The sequence below is a fragment of the Schistocerca serialis genome, chromosome 1 (assembly GCF_023864345.2).
Source record: "Schistocerca serialis cubense isolate TAMUIC-IGC-003099 chromosome 1, iqSchSeri2.2, whole genome shotgun sequence".
In the NCBI taxonomy this organism is placed as follows: domain Eukaryota; kingdom Metazoa; phylum Arthropoda; class Insecta; order Orthoptera; family Acrididae; genus Schistocerca; species Schistocerca serialis.
Genome location: NC_064638.1, coordinates 1,250,152,049 through 1,250,170,209, shown reverse-complemented (window position 1 = coordinate 1,250,170,209; position 18,161 = coordinate 1,250,152,049). Strand labels below are relative to the sequence as shown.

General features: G+C 43.1%; 1 protein-coding gene across 1 annotated transcript in view; it reads right to left on the bottom strand.

Moving 5' to 3' along the window:
• Positions 1 to 18,161, bottom strand: part of LOC126419408 (serine/threonine-protein phosphatase 6 regulatory ankyrin repeat subunit C-like) — a 372,581-nt gene that overhangs the window by 32,879 nt on the left and 321,541 nt on the right. Inside the window, exon 17 of the mRNA XM_050086600.1 lies at positions 1,137 to 1,238. Coding sequence (XP_049942557.1) covers positions 1,137 to 1,238 — 102 coding nt within the window. The remainder of the gene's footprint in view (positions 1 to 1,136; positions 1,239 to 18,161) is intronic.

Genomic DNA, 18,161 nt, shown 5'->3' with positions numbered 1-18,161 from the left:
ACTTATGCTATTAGGTTTATTGCAAATTTTGATAATAAACATATCAGTAAATTACCCTACTATGCCTATTTTCATTCACTGCTTTCATATGGAATAACATTTTGGGTTAATTCATCATTAAGAGAAAGTATTCATTGTGCACACGCTTTTAATCAGAATAATAGCTGGAGCCCACCCAAGATCACCTTGCAGACATTTATTTATAGAACTTGGGATATTCACAGTACCTTTGCAATACTTACATTCAGTTATGAAATTTGTTATGAAATCCAATCCCAGTTCAAAAATAGCATTGAAGTGCATAGCTACAACACTTAAAGAAAGGATGATCTTCACTATTCTGGGTTAAATTTGACTTTGGCACAGAAAAGGGTGAATTATGCTACTACTATAATCTTTGGTTGTTTGCCAAATAGCATTAAAAGTGTGACACATAGCCAACCAACATTTAAAAACAAAATTAAAAGAATTTCTGAATGACAACTCCTTTTACTCAATAGATGAATTTTTGGATATGAAATAGTAACTGTGTTGTTGTTGTTGTGGTCTTCAGTCCTGAGACTGGTTTGATGCAGCTCTCCATGCTACTCTATCCTGTGCAAGCTTTTTCATCTCCCAATAACTACTGCAACCTACATCCTTCTGAATCTGCTTAGTTTATTCATCTCTTGGTCTCCTTCTACGATTTTTACCCTCCACGCTGCCCTCCAATACTAAATTGATGATCCCTCGATGTCTCAGAACAAGTCCTACCAACCGATCCCTTCTTCTAGTCAAGTTGTGCCACAAGCTCCTCTTCTCCCCAATTCTATTCAATACCTCCTCATTAGTTATGTGATCTACCCATCTACTCTTCAGCATTCTTCTGTAGTAATTGTAAAAAAACTGTAACTGTAACTGTAAAAAAAGAAAAAAAATATTTTGTGCAAAGAAAATTCATGTTAAAGTGACATGTTCCACATCACTACAAAATGTCATATTCATGCTCAATGGAACGAGTATTAGTGTATGTGTGTATGTATGTATGTATGTATGTATGTAGAAGAACATGAAAACAGATTGAAGATTAGATAGCTGCAGTGTCATAGCAAAGTCAAAAAAGATCTAAAATGCATTTCCTGTTGCATTTAACTTACATCAAAATCTGCTGATTTTACAGCTAAATGGACTGCTCTGATGCGACACTCCTGTGGGATATCGAGAAAGTTGCTTCCTGCAGCCCATAGCAATCTTACTACCTGTTTGAAGAATGATGTCTTATCTTAGCTTCATTTCACTGTATTACAATAAATGTCAGATTAAATTACATTCCCAAGCAAATTTGTCATTGTTTTTAACAGTGAGGGAAATATTTATAGGTAAGGGAAGTGTCAAAGAAGAAAAAATACAAAATAAAATATATTGTAATGTATGATGTGTATGGGAAATATTTACACAAAATGCACTACGTACATCCCTTCACCAACTCTGTTCCATGAACTCCATCATAAATGAGATTCTTCATGCATGTGGTATGAGTCTAGTTACACATTAACAGGCAAAATCAGATACTGTAAAAAGAATACTAAGAACAAATTATGACAATTACTACTGTACTTATATTGATAAGTTTCTGAATCACTTCTAGACTACTTCATATATGTATGCTGAAAATTCCTGTCTCATAATTAGCAGCACAATTAAAATATTTTAAATAAGCAAAAAATTCATGATGAACTAGTATGACTCCCACAACTTATGCAGTTCAGGATAGAACAGAAGTTCATTGTGTCATAACATACAACTTCAAGTCATTGATTTGGTATACAAGAGACTTAACAAAACACAATTTGTTTACAGTTGTTGTTGTTGTGGTCTTCAGTCCTGAGACTGGTTTGATGCAGCTCTCCATGCTACCCTATCCTGTGCAAGCTTCTTCATCTCCCAGTACTTACTGCAACCCACATCCTTCTGAATCTGCTTAGTGTATTCATCTCTTGGTCTACCTCTACGATTTTTACCCTCCACGCTGCCCCCCAATGCTAAATTTGTGATCCCTTGATGCCTCAGAACATGTCCTACTAACCGGTCCCTCCTTTTTGTCAAGTTGTGCCACATACTCCTCTCCTCCCCATTTCTATTCAATACTTCTCATCATTAGTTATGTGATCTACCCATCTAATCTTCAGCATTCTTCTGTAGCACCACGTTTCGAAATCTTCTATTCTCTTCTTGTTCAAACTATTTATTGTCCATGTTTCACTTCCATACATGGCTACACTCCATACAAATACTTTCAGAAACAACTTCCTGACACTTAAATCTATACTCGATGTTAACAAATTTCTCTTCTTCAGAAACGCTTTCCTTGCCATTGCCAGTCTACATTTTATATCCTCTCTACTTCGACCATCATCAGTTATTTTGCTCCCCAAATAGCAAAACTCCTTTACTACTTTAAGTGTCTCATTTCCTAGTCTCACCATCCTTCCTCCAGGCCCTTCCTAAGAACACCATCCTTTAAACAGACGAAAGTACAACCATACACAACCTCAAAACTAAGCCTTACCTTATCATCCTATCTGGTAAAAATGGTTCCACCACTGTTGTAATTAACTGGAGTGACTACCTGGTGGAATGCCTCCACCAATTGTCTGACACTTCCACGTACAAACTCTGTGAGAGTGGTCCCATGCCAGAAGGCCAGTATAACTTCCAATCCCTGCTCAAAGCCTTAGGCCCTTCCCAGAACATCTCCCTGAATCTATTTCCTTCCTCACTCCTATGATGCCCAGCACACCTGTCTTCTACATGCTCCCAAAAATCCACAAACCCAACAATCTTGGATGCCCATGGTAGCTGATTATTGTGCTCCCACTGAGAGAATTTTGGCCCTCATTGACCACCTCCTCCAAACGGTTTCCCGAAATCTAGTCTCCCACAACAAAGATACTAAGAACCTGCTTCACTGACTCTCCACCATCACCAACCCTGTATCCCCTGGATCCCTACTCATCAGTATAGATGCCATACCCATTGCTATTGCTATTGAACAATACCTCTTCCAGGGTCCTTCAAATTCCAAAACCCACAGCCTCATTCCACATACACTTTGCTAACAACATCCTAACTTCCAATTACTTCTCCCTTTGAAGGAATATATAGAACCAAAACCTGTGGCACAGCCATGGGCACTTGTATGGCTCCCTCCTATGCCAACCTCTTTATGGGCTGTCTAGAGGAAACTGTCCTAGCCTTCAAGTCCTCAAACCACTCATCTGGTTCAGGTTCACTGATGTTATCTGCATGCTCTGGGCCCAGGGACAAGACAACCTATCCTCAGAACCTCTACAACTTCTCTTCCATCCACTTCACTTGATCCTCCTCAATCCAGTGTGCTGCCTTCCTAGACGTTGACATACTCCTCTCTGATGTCTCCATCTACACCTCTGTCCACATTAAACCCACCAAACACCAACACTACCTAGATTTCAACAGCTCTCATCCCTCCCACACTAAAGAATCCCTCCCATGCAGTTTGTCCACCCAGAGACAGCATATCTGCAGCAATGAGAGCTCCCTTGCTCAGTATGCTGAAGGTCTTACTAAGGTCTCCACTGACAGACACTATCCCTCAGATCCAGTTTGCAAACAGATTTCCTATGCCATATCTTCATATATCCCCAGTCCTCCCAGCGCCATCAAGAACCAACTACAGGAAACTTCCCCTTCATCACCAAATACCGCCCAAGCCTGAAATTACTGAACCAGATCCTTTGCCAGGGTCTGATTATTTGTCTTTATACCCTGAAATTAGAGACATACTAACCAAGATCCTTCCCACCCCTCCCAAAGTGGTGTAGTGGTGTTCCATTGCCCACCTAATCTCCACAACATCCTAGTCCATCCATATGCCACTCCCAAACCCATCCACTTGCCAATGGGTTCATATCCCTGTGGAAGATGCAGATGCAAGACTTGCCCAATCCACCCACCCAGGACTCCTATTCCAGTCCTTTCGTTGGCTTATCCTATTCCATCAGAGGCTGGGCCACCTGTGAAAGCGGCCATGATATACGCCAGCACTGCTGCAATCATTGTTTAGCTTTTTGTATTGGTACGACTACTAACCAGCTGGCCATATGGATGAATGGCCACTGCCAAACTGTGGCCAAAAGCAAAGCAGACCACCCTGCAGCACAACATGCAGGTGTACAAAGCATACTTGATTTCAGTGGGTGTTTCACAACCCAGGCCATCTGGACCCTCCACTCCATCACCAGTTTTTCTGTACTGCACAGAAGGGAGTTACCTTTACAACAAATTCCCCATTCCCAAAATCATCCCGACCTCAACCTAAAGTAACCTACTGTCCCCACACCCTCCATCCAACTGTTTCCACCCCGTCTCTTCTGTCACCTCCTCACAATTCATCTTCCTCACCCTCACTCTGCACTGCCCCTGGCCGGCACATCCACCAGTGAACATTAGTGTTAAGTGCAGAGACTAGTGCAATAGCACTTGAGAATTTTGTACTAGTTATACAATTTGAAATCCAAAGTTATAATTTTACTTCATAATATATTTTTAGTGATATGTTATCAAATAACAAGTTAAAATTGCAAAATGAGATTTAAGATAGGAAATGTTTAAATATGATCAGTTGATATTTTGCTGAATTGAACAATTCTATTCAAAACAATCAATTACACGAAATATGATGGTCATATAGAGTGGAATATGAACCACATTCCAGGTTTTGCAGTGAATTACTTCTGATCCTGCAGAGAACCTCATTGAGCTTCAGTTCAGTGCTCCTCATTACACATGGAGGAGACTGAACACTTTGGTATATTATGGTCTAATGCTGGGTATTACTAAGAACATCTTGGTGCACCTGCCTACAATAGGAGGTTGCCAAGTACAATCTAATATGGATTTTGAGTATTGTAGTATCCGATACTGATGCTTGTTTCACAATGCATTGACAGTATTGAGAATGAGCTATGTCTCCATTACACTCAGGAGAACCTGGAGGCTCTAATGGCTGACATAATTATTCAGAAACAAGAGCAATTCAGCTAACTGACAGTAGATAATTTTTTTGATTGAAATAGATTTACCTCATACAGACAATCCTGCGAATTAACTTGTTCTTTCTTTGTACTATTAATATTCTGTCTGATCCAGTTGAAAGTGATACAAAATTATTTATGATAATCTTACATATTTAATTGAAAACATAGTTTAAATTTCATTGTGATGTATGTGTACACTTCATTTTGGAGATTTAAGCAGAAATCTGATCTCATGTCATATGCAAATTGCTAACCCATCTAATTGATTGTAAAATGAGTACTGTTACATGGATCTGTCAGAAGAGGTTTTGTTCAACTTTTAGTTGCACAAATCCTTTTGGGGGTTGTTGAGACATAACAGTCCATTGAAACTCATTTATAACACGTATTTTTTGATCCAATTTGAAATAAACAGGAATCACTGATGTAAACAAAAGATAGTGATATAGGTAAACCTATACTTATAAAATTGTTACAATGAAACTACACTCCTGGAAATGGAAAAAAGAACACATTGACACCGGTGTGTCAGACCCACCATACTTGCTCCGGACACTGCGAGAGGGCTGTACAAGCAATGATCACACGCACGGCACAGCGGACACACCAGGAACCGCGGTGTTGGCCGTCGAATGGCGCTAGCTGCGCAGCATTTGTGCACCGCCGCCGTCAGTGTCAGCCAGTTTGCCGTGGCATACGGAGCTCCATCGCAGTCTTTAACACTGGTAGCATGCCGCGACAGCGTGGACGTGAACCGTATGTGCAGTTGACGGACTTTGAGCGAGGGCGTATAGTGGGCATGCGGGAGGCCGGGTGGACGTACCGCCGAATTGCTCAACACGTGGGGCGTGAGGTCTCCACAGTACATCGATGTTGTCGCCAGTGGTCGGCGGAAGGTGCACGTGCCCGTCGACCTGGGACCGGACCGCAGTGACGCACGGATGCACGCCAAGACCGTAGGATCCTACGCAGTGCCGTAGGGGACCGCACCGCCACTTCCCAGCAAATTAGGGACACTGTTGCTCCTGGGGTATCGGCGAGGACCATTCGCAACCGTCTCCATGAAGCTGGGCTACGGTCCCGCACACCGTTAGGCCGTCTTCCGCTAACGCCCCAACATCGTGCAGCCCGCCTCCAGTGGTGTCGCGACAGGCGTGAATGGAGGGACGAATGGAGACGTGTCGTCTTCAGCGATGAGAGTCGCTTCTGCCTTGGTGCCAATGATGGTCGTATGCGTGTTTGGCGCCGTGCAGGTGAGCGCCACAATCAGGACTGCATACGACCGAGGCACACAGGGCCAACACCCGGCATCATGGTGTGGGGAGCGATCTCCTACACTGGCCGTACACCACTGGTGATCGTCGAGGGGACACTGAATAGTGCACGGTACATCCAAACCGTCATCGAACCCATCGTTCTACCATTCCTAGACCGGCAAGGGAACTTGCTGTTCCAACAGGACAATGCACGTCCGCATGTATCCCGTGCCACCCAACGTGCTCTAGAAGGTGTAAGTCAACTACCCTGGCCAGCAAGATCTCCGGATCTGTCCCCCATTGAGCATGTTTGGGACTGGATGAAGCGTCGTCTCACGCGGTCTGCACGTCCAGCACGAACGCTGGTCCAACTGAGGCGCCAGGTGGAAATGGCATGGCAAGCCGTTCCACAGGACTACATCCAGCATCTCTACGATCGTCTCCATGGGAGAATAGCAGCCTGCATTGGTGCGAAAGGTGGATATACACTGTACTAGTGCCGACATTGTGCATGCTCTGTTGCCTGTGTCTATGTCCCTGTGGTTCTGTCAGTGTGATCATGTGATGTATCTGACCCCAGGAATGTGTCAATAAGCTTTCCCCTTCCTGGGACAATGAATTCACGGTGTTCTTATTTCAATTTCCAGGAGTGTAGTTACTAAATTATAATTGTATTGAAGTATATAAGTCCTGTAATTGGTAGGAATATTTAGGATTAACGTAATTAGGTGAAATCTGGACCAAATGATTGAGTATATTGGTCGAAGACTTTTCTTTGAAACTGAGATGGATTTGTGTTAAAACAGTACCTAAATTAAAGTCTGTGGCATTTAAACAAAAAACCAATTGACAAAATCAAAACTGATTAGAAAATTAAAATGTAATTAGTCAAAATGTTATAAGTGGCATGTAAACATAGGCAGTTCTTTAGGTGTTTTGTCAATAATAAATAAAAGACCTATTTTGCCACATTCAATGGGAGACTTGGAAACATATATATCAGTAGGAACATTTTCCGAACCATGATCTTTTGCATTTTATAAAAATAGTAAAAGTATTGTTAATATTTCATATGTTGAGTATTTACACACTCCAAAAATGTTAAATGCTTGAACATTGATATATGTATTTGCTCTATAAGAGCTACTGCAACTGTTGAAATATGTCATTAATTTTAAGGCAACAGATTTAATTGTAATTTTATTAAAAAACCCTTTATAACAGTAGCGAGGATTGTTCGGATTTATATATAAAGGGGCAGCCATGTTGGCATTGGACGGCAGTGTCTTATGAGATGATGTGCAAGAAGCATGTAATTGCTTAAGTAAGATGTACATCAGTATGCGTGTCAGTATTTTTGAGTTTTGTCAATGTAACATAATAATTATGATGTGATATAGAATAAAGGTTCTGAGACATAATGTTTGTATTGGTCATTATTGGTGTAAAAACTGAGTTACAGTGGACATGAAGGAACATGTGGGTAGCTAGATTATGGGGAATTAGTTGAATATGTTGGTCAATGAGGGCTCAAATTCTTTCAATGTGGTCACAATAAAGAGCCACTATGGGGCATCCAGGATTGTTAGGTTTGTGGATTTTGGGGTTTTGGGGAAGATATAGAAAGTGGGTGTATGGGGTGTCATAGGGATGAGGTGGGGATTGGATTCTGGGGAGAGGTTCTCGGAAGGGCCTAAGGCTTTAAGTAGGGACCAGAGGTTATGTTGGGCTTCTGAGATGGAACCAACCTGGCAGATTTTATAGGTGGAGGACTGGCAGAGGCTTTCTGCCTGGTAGTCACTTAACAACAGTGGTGGAAGCTTTGTCTGCTGGTAGGATGATTATGTCAGGATTTCTTTTCAGGTTGTGTATAGCTATGCTTTATTCTTCTGAAAAGTTGGTATTCTGAGGAAGATACATGGGGAAGTATGGTCATGTTAATTTGGTGGTAAGAAATTCCCTGAAGGTGACCAGTGTATAGTGAGAAGGAGGGGGGGGGGGAGGAATGGTCTTCACCATCTTTTTTTTTTTCACACTTCCATTCCATTCAAACTTGTGATCATTGACCTAATCCATTCCCCCTCCTCTCTTCTTCCTTTATCGCAACACACACACATTCCCATACCGCATCTGTTCCTTTTCTTCCACATTTCTGTACATTTTTAATGTATTTGTGCATGGTTTCACACATATTCACACATTTTTGCAAATTTTTATGAATCTGTGCATATTTTTGCATATCTAAGTGTGTTTCTGTCTATGCATATCATTTGCACATTTCTGCATGTCTTTTCTTGTTTCTAGATCCTCTAACAATCATCAATACCTGTTTTGGCTATTTCCATATCATTCCCATTTCCTTTACACCATTGCAACCCCAATGGACCCCTGCTCCATCTTTCAGCACGAGTTCAGAGAAGTATCTCTTTCCCTGGCTAAAACCCAATCCCACATCCCATTTCTCAAATGCTGCCTAAACCATGGTATCACCCCAAATTCCTAACCATAAGAATTACTTTCTCTGGATCCCACCCCTCCTTTCACAGTGAGCTCCACAAATTCAGATTCTGCCAGTCCCTGGGACTCACAAACCTGATACTGCAAAAATACACCTCCATGGTACAGGCATTCCAGAATCACCTCTGCTCCCTCCACAAATACTACTAATGTGCAATCACTGATTCATACATCACATCTCTGAAACGGAGTCCTCTGCTCTCCAGCACTTGGAGGAGCATTCCAGAAACCACCTCCATAAGTTATCCAATCTGCTAAGATCCTACGGCCACCTCGGGACATCACTATCCAACCCCTATTCTGCCCACAGTGATCCTCTCATCCACCTCTCATAGCGCCTTAACATTGCCTAGCTGACTTTTTCAACTTGCCACATCCCCCAAAACTCCCTACCAATATTCCAACAAATCCAGAGCCAAAACATTACAGTAATACTGTTGTTAACCTTTCCATCAAAACCATCAGCTCCACTTTCAGTTCTATCAAAAAGCATCACCTTTAGTCCTACATCCAAATTTAACCATTTTCTGAACCCTGCAATGGAAGCACTTCTTTGCTGCTGAGCCCTCCAACCAAAACCAACCTAACTCCAACACTGAACCCTGCCTCTTCCAGTTCATACCACCTTCCAACCATGATCCTAACCCTCCTCTCACCTAACCACCAGCTGGTCACCTTCCAGGAATTACTTACCTCCAAATCAACCTCACCATCTTTCTGCATGTCCCTTCCTCATAATAGCAAACTTTCAGCACAAGAAAGAATAACCATACACAACATCAGTCAAGTCCTGACCTAATCATCCTACCTGCAGACAAAGGTTCCACCACTGCTGTTATGAATCGCAGTGACTGCCTGGCCAAAGGCCTCTGCCAATTATCTGATTCCTCCTTTGCCAGGGCGAACCAATCCCAAAAGTCCAACTCAACCTCCAATCCCTGAATATGTTTTTCACCTCACCCCTATGACACCCCACACACCCACCTTTTACATGTTCCCCAAAACCCACAAACTCAACAGTCCTGGACGCCCCATTGTGGCTGGTTATTGTGACCACACTGGAAGGATTTTGGCCCTCACTGACCAACACCTCCAACCAATTACCCATAATCTAGCCTCCCATATCAAAGATACCAACTACTTCCTTTGCCGACTCTCCATCATCTCCACCCCTTTACCTCTTAGATCTGTACTCGCCATTGTTGATGTAATCTTTCTACACACTAACATCCATCACAACCATGGCCTTGCCACAAATGTACACCAACTCTACCAATGCCCTGAAGATCCCAAACCAAGCACTTCATTTCCTGTACACTTAACCAACTACATCCTAACCCATAACTACCCCACCTTTGAAGGTAAGGCATACAAACAAATTCATGGCACAGCCATGGGCACCCGCACAGCACCTTCCTTTGCCAACTTCACCATGGACCACTTACAGAAAACATCTCTAGCTTCCTAAAACTCTAAACCCCTCATGTGGTTCATGTTCATGATGATAGCTCATGACCTGGCTCAGGGCCAAGACACCCTTCTTAATTCCTTCACAACTTCAACACCTTCTCTCCCACCCACCTCACTTTGTCCTCCTCTATCCAGTGTGCCACCTTGATGGACATTGGGCTACTCCTCTCTGATGGCTCGATCCACACCTCTGTCCACATTAAGTCCGCCAACCACCAACACTACCTGGATTACAACAGCTGTAATACCTTTCACACCAAAAAATCACTCCCCTGCAGCCTGTCCACCCAGAGATGGCATATCTGCAACAATGGGAGCTCCCTTGCGCAGTATGCTGAACGTCTCACCAAGCCCTTTACAGACAGGCACTATTCCCCAGAACTAGTCAGTAAACAGCTCTCCTGTCCCATTTCCCCTCATATCCCTAATCCTGCCACCATTCACAATAACTGGCCACAAAAGAGTGACCCATTCATCACATAGTATGCCCTGGATTGGAATAACTGAACTACATCCTTCGGCAAGGCTTTGATTACCCACCATCATGCTCTGAAATGAGGGACATCCTACCCAAGATCATTTCCATACCTCTGAAAGTGCTGTTCTGTTGCACACCCAAACTCCACAACATCTTAGTCCATCCCTATTCCACTCCCAACACCAAGTCGTTGCCACAGGGATCATATCCCTGTGGAAGATATAGGTGCAAGACCTACCTCCCAGTCCACCCACCCAGCACTTTGTATTCCAGTCCTGTCACGGATTTATCCTACCCCATCACAGGTCAGGCCTCCTGTTAAAGTAGCCATGTCATACCAGCTCTAATGAAACCATTGCACAGCTAATGTACTGCCACCCTCAAGCTGTGGATATGAGCAAAGTAGACCACACTATCCCAGGCTCTTTGATTGCTGATCCCTACCAATGCACCCATCCATCTTTATCCTCTCCTCTCCTGTTTCCTTCCTTTTTCCCCTCCTCCCTACCCCACAGCATCCTGATGCTGCACCAATTGGCCTTCTAGTCCCTGCACACTCTGCCAGACGGTGTTCCTCTGTCCCCCCACAAGTACACTACTCTCCCTCCCCCTTCCCCACCTCTGACCCCTTCAGATTGCTGCTGCCAACCCATGTGATATTTTCATTCTGGCCTGAGCTGCAAGAGTTGGTGGTCATGAATGTGTGAGGTGTGCTTGCATGTGTGTATGACTGGTGTGTGTTCCTCTGTTTCTCTTTGCTGATGAAGGCTTGGCTGAAAGTTTTGCATAAGTGTCTTAATTATGCCTATCTGCAACTTAACATGCCGTCTTTATGTGAAGTATCAATCTATCTTTCCCCCCCATGACCCATGCACCTTGCCGTTGGTGGGGAGGCTTGCATGCCTCAGCGATACAGATAGCCGTACCGTAGGTACAACCACAATGGAAGGGTATCTGTTGAGAGGCCAGACAAATGTGTGGTTACTGAAGAGGGGCAGCAGCCTTTTCAGTAGTTGCAAGGGCAACAGTCTGGATGACTGACTGCTCTGGCCTTGTAACAATAACCAAAACGGCCTTGCTGTGCTGGTACTGCGAACGGCTGAAAGCAAGGGGAAACTATGGCCGTAATTTTTCCCGAGGGCATGCAGCTTTACTGTATGATTAAATGATGATGGCGTCCTCCTGGGTAAAATATTCCGGAGGTAAAATAGTCCCCCATTCGGATCTCCGGGCGGGGACTACTCAGGAGGACGTCGTTATCAGGAGAAAGAAAACTGGCGTTCTACAAATCAGAGCGTGGAATGTCAGATACCTTAATCGGGCAGGTAGGTTAGAAAATTTAAAAAGGGAAATGGATAGGTTTAAGTTAGATATAGTGGGAATTAGTGAAGTTCGGTGTAGGAGGAACAAGACTTCTGGTCAGGTGACCACAGGGTTATAAACACAAAGTCAAAGAGGGGTAATGCAGGAGTAGGTTTAATAATGAAAAGGAAAATAGGAATGCTGGTAAGCTACTACAAACAGCATAGTGAACGCATTATTGTGGCCAAGATAGATACGAAGCCCACGCCTACTACAGTTGTACAAGTTTATATGCCAACTAGCTCTGCAGATGATGAAGAAATTGAAGAAATGTATGATGAAATAAAAGAAATTATTCAGATAGTGAAGGGAGACGAAAATTTAATAGTCATGGGTGACTGGAATTCAAGTGTAGGAAAAGGGAGAGAAGGAAACGTAGTAGGTGAATATGGATTGGGGCTAAGAAATGAAAGAGGAAGCCGCCTGATAGAATTTTGCACAGAGCACAACTTAATCATAGCTAACACTTGGTTTAAGAATCATGATAGAAGGTTGTATACATGGAAGAACCCTGGAGATACTAAAAGGTATCAGATAGATTATATAATGGTAAGACAGAGGTTTAGGAACCAGGTTTTAAATTGTAAGACGTTTCCAGGGGCAGATGTGGACTCTGACCACAATCTATTGGTTATGGCCTGTAGATTAAAACTGAAGAAACTGCAAAAAGGTGGGAATTTAAGGAGATGGGACCTGGATAAACTGAAAGAACCAGAGGTTGTACAGAGTTTCAAGGAGAGCATAAGGGAACAATTGACAGGAATGGGGGAAAGAAATACAGTAGAAGAAGAATGGGTAGCTTTGAGGGATGAAGTAGTGAAGGCAGCAGAAAATCAAGTAGGTAAAAAGAAGAGGGCTAGTAGATATCCTTGGGTAACAGAAGAAATATTGAATTTAATTGATGAAAGGAGAAAATATAAAAATGCAGTAAGTGAATCAGGCAAAAAAGAATACAAATGTCTCAAAAATGAGATCGACAGGAAGTGCAAAATGACTAAGCAGGCATGGCTAGAGGACAAATGTAAGGATGTAGAGGCTTATCTCACTAGCGGTAAGATAGATACTGCCTACAGGAAAATTAAAGAGACCTTTGGAGATAAGAGAACCACTTGTATAAACATCAAGAGCTCAGATGGAAACCCAGTTCTAAGCAAAGAAGGGAAAGCAGAAAGGTGGAAGGAGTATATAGAGGGTCTATACAAGGGCGATGTACTTGAGGACAATATTATGGAAATGGAAGAGGATGTAGATGAAGATGAAATGGGAGATACGATACTGCGTGAAGAGTTTGACAGAGCACTAAAAGACCTGAGTCGAAACAAGGCCCACGGAGTAGACAACATTCCATTGGAACTACTGACGGCCTTGGGAGAGCCAGTCCTGACAAAACTCTACCATCTGGTGAGCAAGATGTATGAAACAGGCGAAATACCCTCAGACTTCAAGAAGAATATAATAATTCCAATCCCAAAGAAAGCAGGTGGGGACAGATGCGAAAATTACCGAACAATCAGTTTAATAAGCCACAGCTGCAAAATACTAACACGAATTCCTTACAGACGAATGAAAAAACTAGTAGAAGCCGACCTCGGAGAAGATCAGTTTGGATACCGTAGAAATACTGGAACACGTGAGGCAATACTCACCTTACGACTAATCTTAGAAGAAAGATTAAGAAAAGGCAAACCTACGTTTCTAGCATTTGTAGACTTAGAGAAAGCTTTTGACAATGTTGACTGGAATACTCTCTTTCAAATTCTAAAGGTGGCAGGGGTAAAATACAGGGAGCGAAAGGCTATTTACAATTTGTGTAGAAATCAGATGGCAGTTATAAGAGTCGAGGGGCATGAAAGGGAAGCAGTGGTTGGGAAGGAAGTGAGACAGGGTTGTAGCCTCTCCCTGCTGCTATTCAATCTGTATTTTGAGCAAGCAGTAAAGGAAACAAAAGAAAAATTCGGAGTAGGTATTAAAAGCCATGGAGAAGAAATAAAAACGTTGAGGTTCGCCAATGACATTGTAATTATGTCGGAGACAGCAAAGGTCTTGGAAGAGCAGTTGAACGAAATGGATGGTGTCTTGAAGGGAGGATATAAGTTGAACATGAACAAAAGCAAAACAAGGATAATGGAATGTAGTCGAATGAAGTCCGGTGATGTTGAGGGAATTAGATTAGGAAATGAGACACTTAAAGTAGTAAAGGAGTTTTGCTATTTGGGGAGCAAAATGACTGATGATGGTCGAAGTAGAGAGGATATAAAATGTAGACTGGCAATGGCAAGGAAAGCGTTTCTGCAGAAGAGAAATTTGTTAACATCGAGTATAGATTTAAGTGTCAGGAAGTCATTTCTGAAAGTATTTGTATGGAGTGTAGCCATGTATGGAAGTGAAACATGGACGGTAAATAGTTTGGACAAGAAGAGAATAGAAGCTTTCGAAATGTGGTGCTACAGAAGAATGCTGAAGATTAGATGGGTAGATCACATAACTAATGAGGATGTATTGAATAGGATTGGGGAGAAGAGAAGTTTGTGGCACAACTTGACCAGAAGAAGGGATCGGTTGGTAGGACATGTTCTGAGGCATCAAGGGATCACCAATTTAGTATTGGAGGGCAGCGTGGAGGGTAAAAATCGTAGGGGGAGACCAAGAGATGAATACACTAAGCAGGTTGTTGTGGTCTTCAGTCCTGAGACTGGTTTGATGCAGCTCTCCATGCTACTCTATCCTGTGCAAGCTTCTTCATCTCCCAGTACCTACTGCAACCTACATCCTTCTGAATCTGCTTAGTGTATTCATCTATTGGTCTCCCTCTACGATTTTTACCCTCCACACTGCCCTCCAATGCTAAATTTGTGATCCCTTCATGCCTCAGAACATTTCCTACCTACTGGTCCCTCCTTCTCGTCAAGTTGTGCCGCAAACTCCTCTTCTCCCCAAATCTGTCCAATACCTCCTCGTTAGTTATGTGATCTACCCATCTAATCTTCAGCATTCTTCTGTAGCACTTCATTTCAAAAGCTTCTATTCTCTTCTTGTCCAAACTATTTATCGTCCATGTTTCACTCTCATTTTTGATGGTCAGTTTGAATATTTTTGTTAATGTTCCAATGAAAACTGCAGTGGGTATGCCAAAGCTGCATCAGCTTGTCACGTTTGGAGGTAGGCATTGTGTTTATTTTATGTGAGGTGGCAATATACTGGATGTTGCAAGAAGAGGTTTAGTACTACAGATTATTTAACATAAAATCAACATGAAGACACTTCAGTTAAGTTAAACAACAGTTTTTGTAAGGTGCAAATAAACATCTTGTGAATGTTGCAGTCCTTATTACTGTGTATACTAAGGAAATTGGAGAGGAATTCCACCCTATGCAAGACATCTTTGTAGCTTTGTTTCCACCCTGACATATTTCAGCTCTTTTTGTGCACCTTCAGCGGGTTTATTTGTTAAAACACTTCTGCAAAATTGTTACATGTTAACCTTCAAAGAACCTTTTGGTAAAAAATGTTTACATTTATCAAATGGGAGATTATCGCCAAATATTTTTTACACTGGTTTGCATGCAGTACAGAGTTGAGAGATCTCACTGAGCTGAGGCATTCTATGTTGTTTATTTATGATGTGTCTGAAGTTCCTAGTTTCATAGTAAATTTGGAAATAAAGTGTATGCATGCATTTGATTACACGGGGTGGGTAATACCCTAAAGAGACAAAGGCTCCAACATAGCACACAGAACTAACAACACAATGCATAACAGACTTGGAAATACTACCAACAAGCAAATACATACAATCTGATTTATGTCAACTAACTTACAATTGCTGTCAATCTGTATATGTGGGTCAAACTAGTAGGAATTTTAGAACCACTTATACAGAACATCTCAGAGCACTAAAAAACAATACATCACACTCAACATTTGCAGATCACCTAACAGCACAAAATCTTCACCCATCCAAAACATAGAAACAGACTTAAAAGTCCTTAAAACTAGTAACAGCCTATACCAAAAATTAACAATGGAAGAAAACTATCACAACCAAAAATCAATAGTCAAAGGAAAGAAAGTACTAAAAGAATGCACATCACTGTGCAATAAAATCCTCTTTGTCACAACAGAAGAATTATATGAATAACACCCACCCCAGAAGCGCAATGATCAGTCTCTAAAATTAAAGTCCCTTCTCAACCTTGTGGGCTAACATCCCAAAGATGTTCGGGCTCGCATGCAGTTCCTCTGCATCGAAATGTGTGGCTCAAACACATCTAGGAGTTAAACCGCACATGTCACATTACACACCCTAAATTACACACTTGTGACCCTGTGGTTATATTGTCTAGCTGATGGCAAGTTTGCAAAATTGTATGACATGTAGAAAGCTAATATAACATATAACAACAGTGATAATATTCTATTACCTTATGATTCAATAAGGTGTCATGCTGTCATTGTTCAATGTGTTTTGTGTGAAGGAAATGATGATCTGATGCTTAACTGAAAATTTAAATTTACTACATCTTTTAAACAAATAAAGTTACAGAGTTGATATTTACAGTATTTGTCATTTTAACAATGCACTTCTATATGAAATGTTTATCATTAAGATTGACCAAAATGTTCATATTTTAGCATTCAGATCTTTGTTTGTTACAAAACTTGTTAATTTAACTTTAACAGTAAATCCTAAACTACACTCCTGGAAATGGAAAAAAGAACACATTGACACCGGTGTGTCAGACCCACCATACTTGCTCCGGACACTGTGAGAGGGCTGTACAAGCAATGATCACACGCACGGCACAGCGGACACACCAGGAACCGCGGTGTTGGCCGTCGAATGGCGCTAGCTGCGCAGCATTTGTGCACCGCCGCCGTCAGTGTCAGCCAGTTTGCCGTGGCACACGGAGCTCCATCGCAGTCTTTAACACCGGTAGCATGCCACGACAGCGTGGACGTGAACCGTATGTGCAGTTGACGGACTTTGAGCGAGGGCGTATAGTGGGCATGCGGGAGGCCGGGTGGACGTACCGCCGAATTGCTCAACACGTGGGGCGTGAGGTCTCCACAGTACATCGATGTTGTCGCCAGTGGTCGGCGGAAGGTGCACGTGCCCGTCGACCTGGGACTGGACCGCAGCGACGCACGGATGCACGCCAAGACCGTAGGATCCTACGCAGTGCCGTAGGGGACCGCACCGCCACTTCCCAGCAAATTAGGGACACTGTTGCTCCTGGGGTATCGGCGAGGACCATTCGCAACCGTCTCCATGAAGCTGGGCTACGGTGCCGCACACCGTTAGGCCGTCTTCCGCTCACGCCCCAACATCGTGCAGCCCGCCTCCAGTGGTGTCGCGACAGGCGTGAATGGAGGGACGAATGGAGACGTGTCGTCTTCAGCGATGAGAGTCGCTTCTGCCTTGGTGCCAATGATGGTCGTATGCGTGTTTGGCGCCGTGCAGGTGAGCGCCACAATCAGGACTGCATACGACCGAGGCACACAGGGCCAACACCCGGCATCATGGTGTGGGGAGCGATCTCCTACACTGGCCGTACACCACTGGTGATCGTCGAGGGGACACTGAATAGTGCACGGTACATCCAAACCGTCATCGAACCCATCGTTCTACCATTCCTAGACCGGCAAGGGAACTTGCTGTTCCAACAGGACAATGCACGTCCGCATGTATCCCGTGCCACCCAACGTGCTCTAGAAGGTGTAAGTCAACTACCCTGGCCAGCAAGATCTCCGGATCTGTCCCCCATTGAGCATGTTTGGGACTGGATGAAGCGTCGTCTCATGCGGTCTGCACGTCCAGCACGAACGCTGGTCCAACTGAGGCGCCAGGTGGAAATGGCATGGCAAGCCGTTCCACAGGACTACATCCAGCATCTCTACGAACGTCTCCATGGGAGAATAGCAGCCTGCATTGCTGCGAAAGGTGGATATACACTGTACTAGTGCCGACATTGTGCATGCTCTGTTGCCTGTGTCTATGTGCCTGTGGTTCTGTCAGTGTGA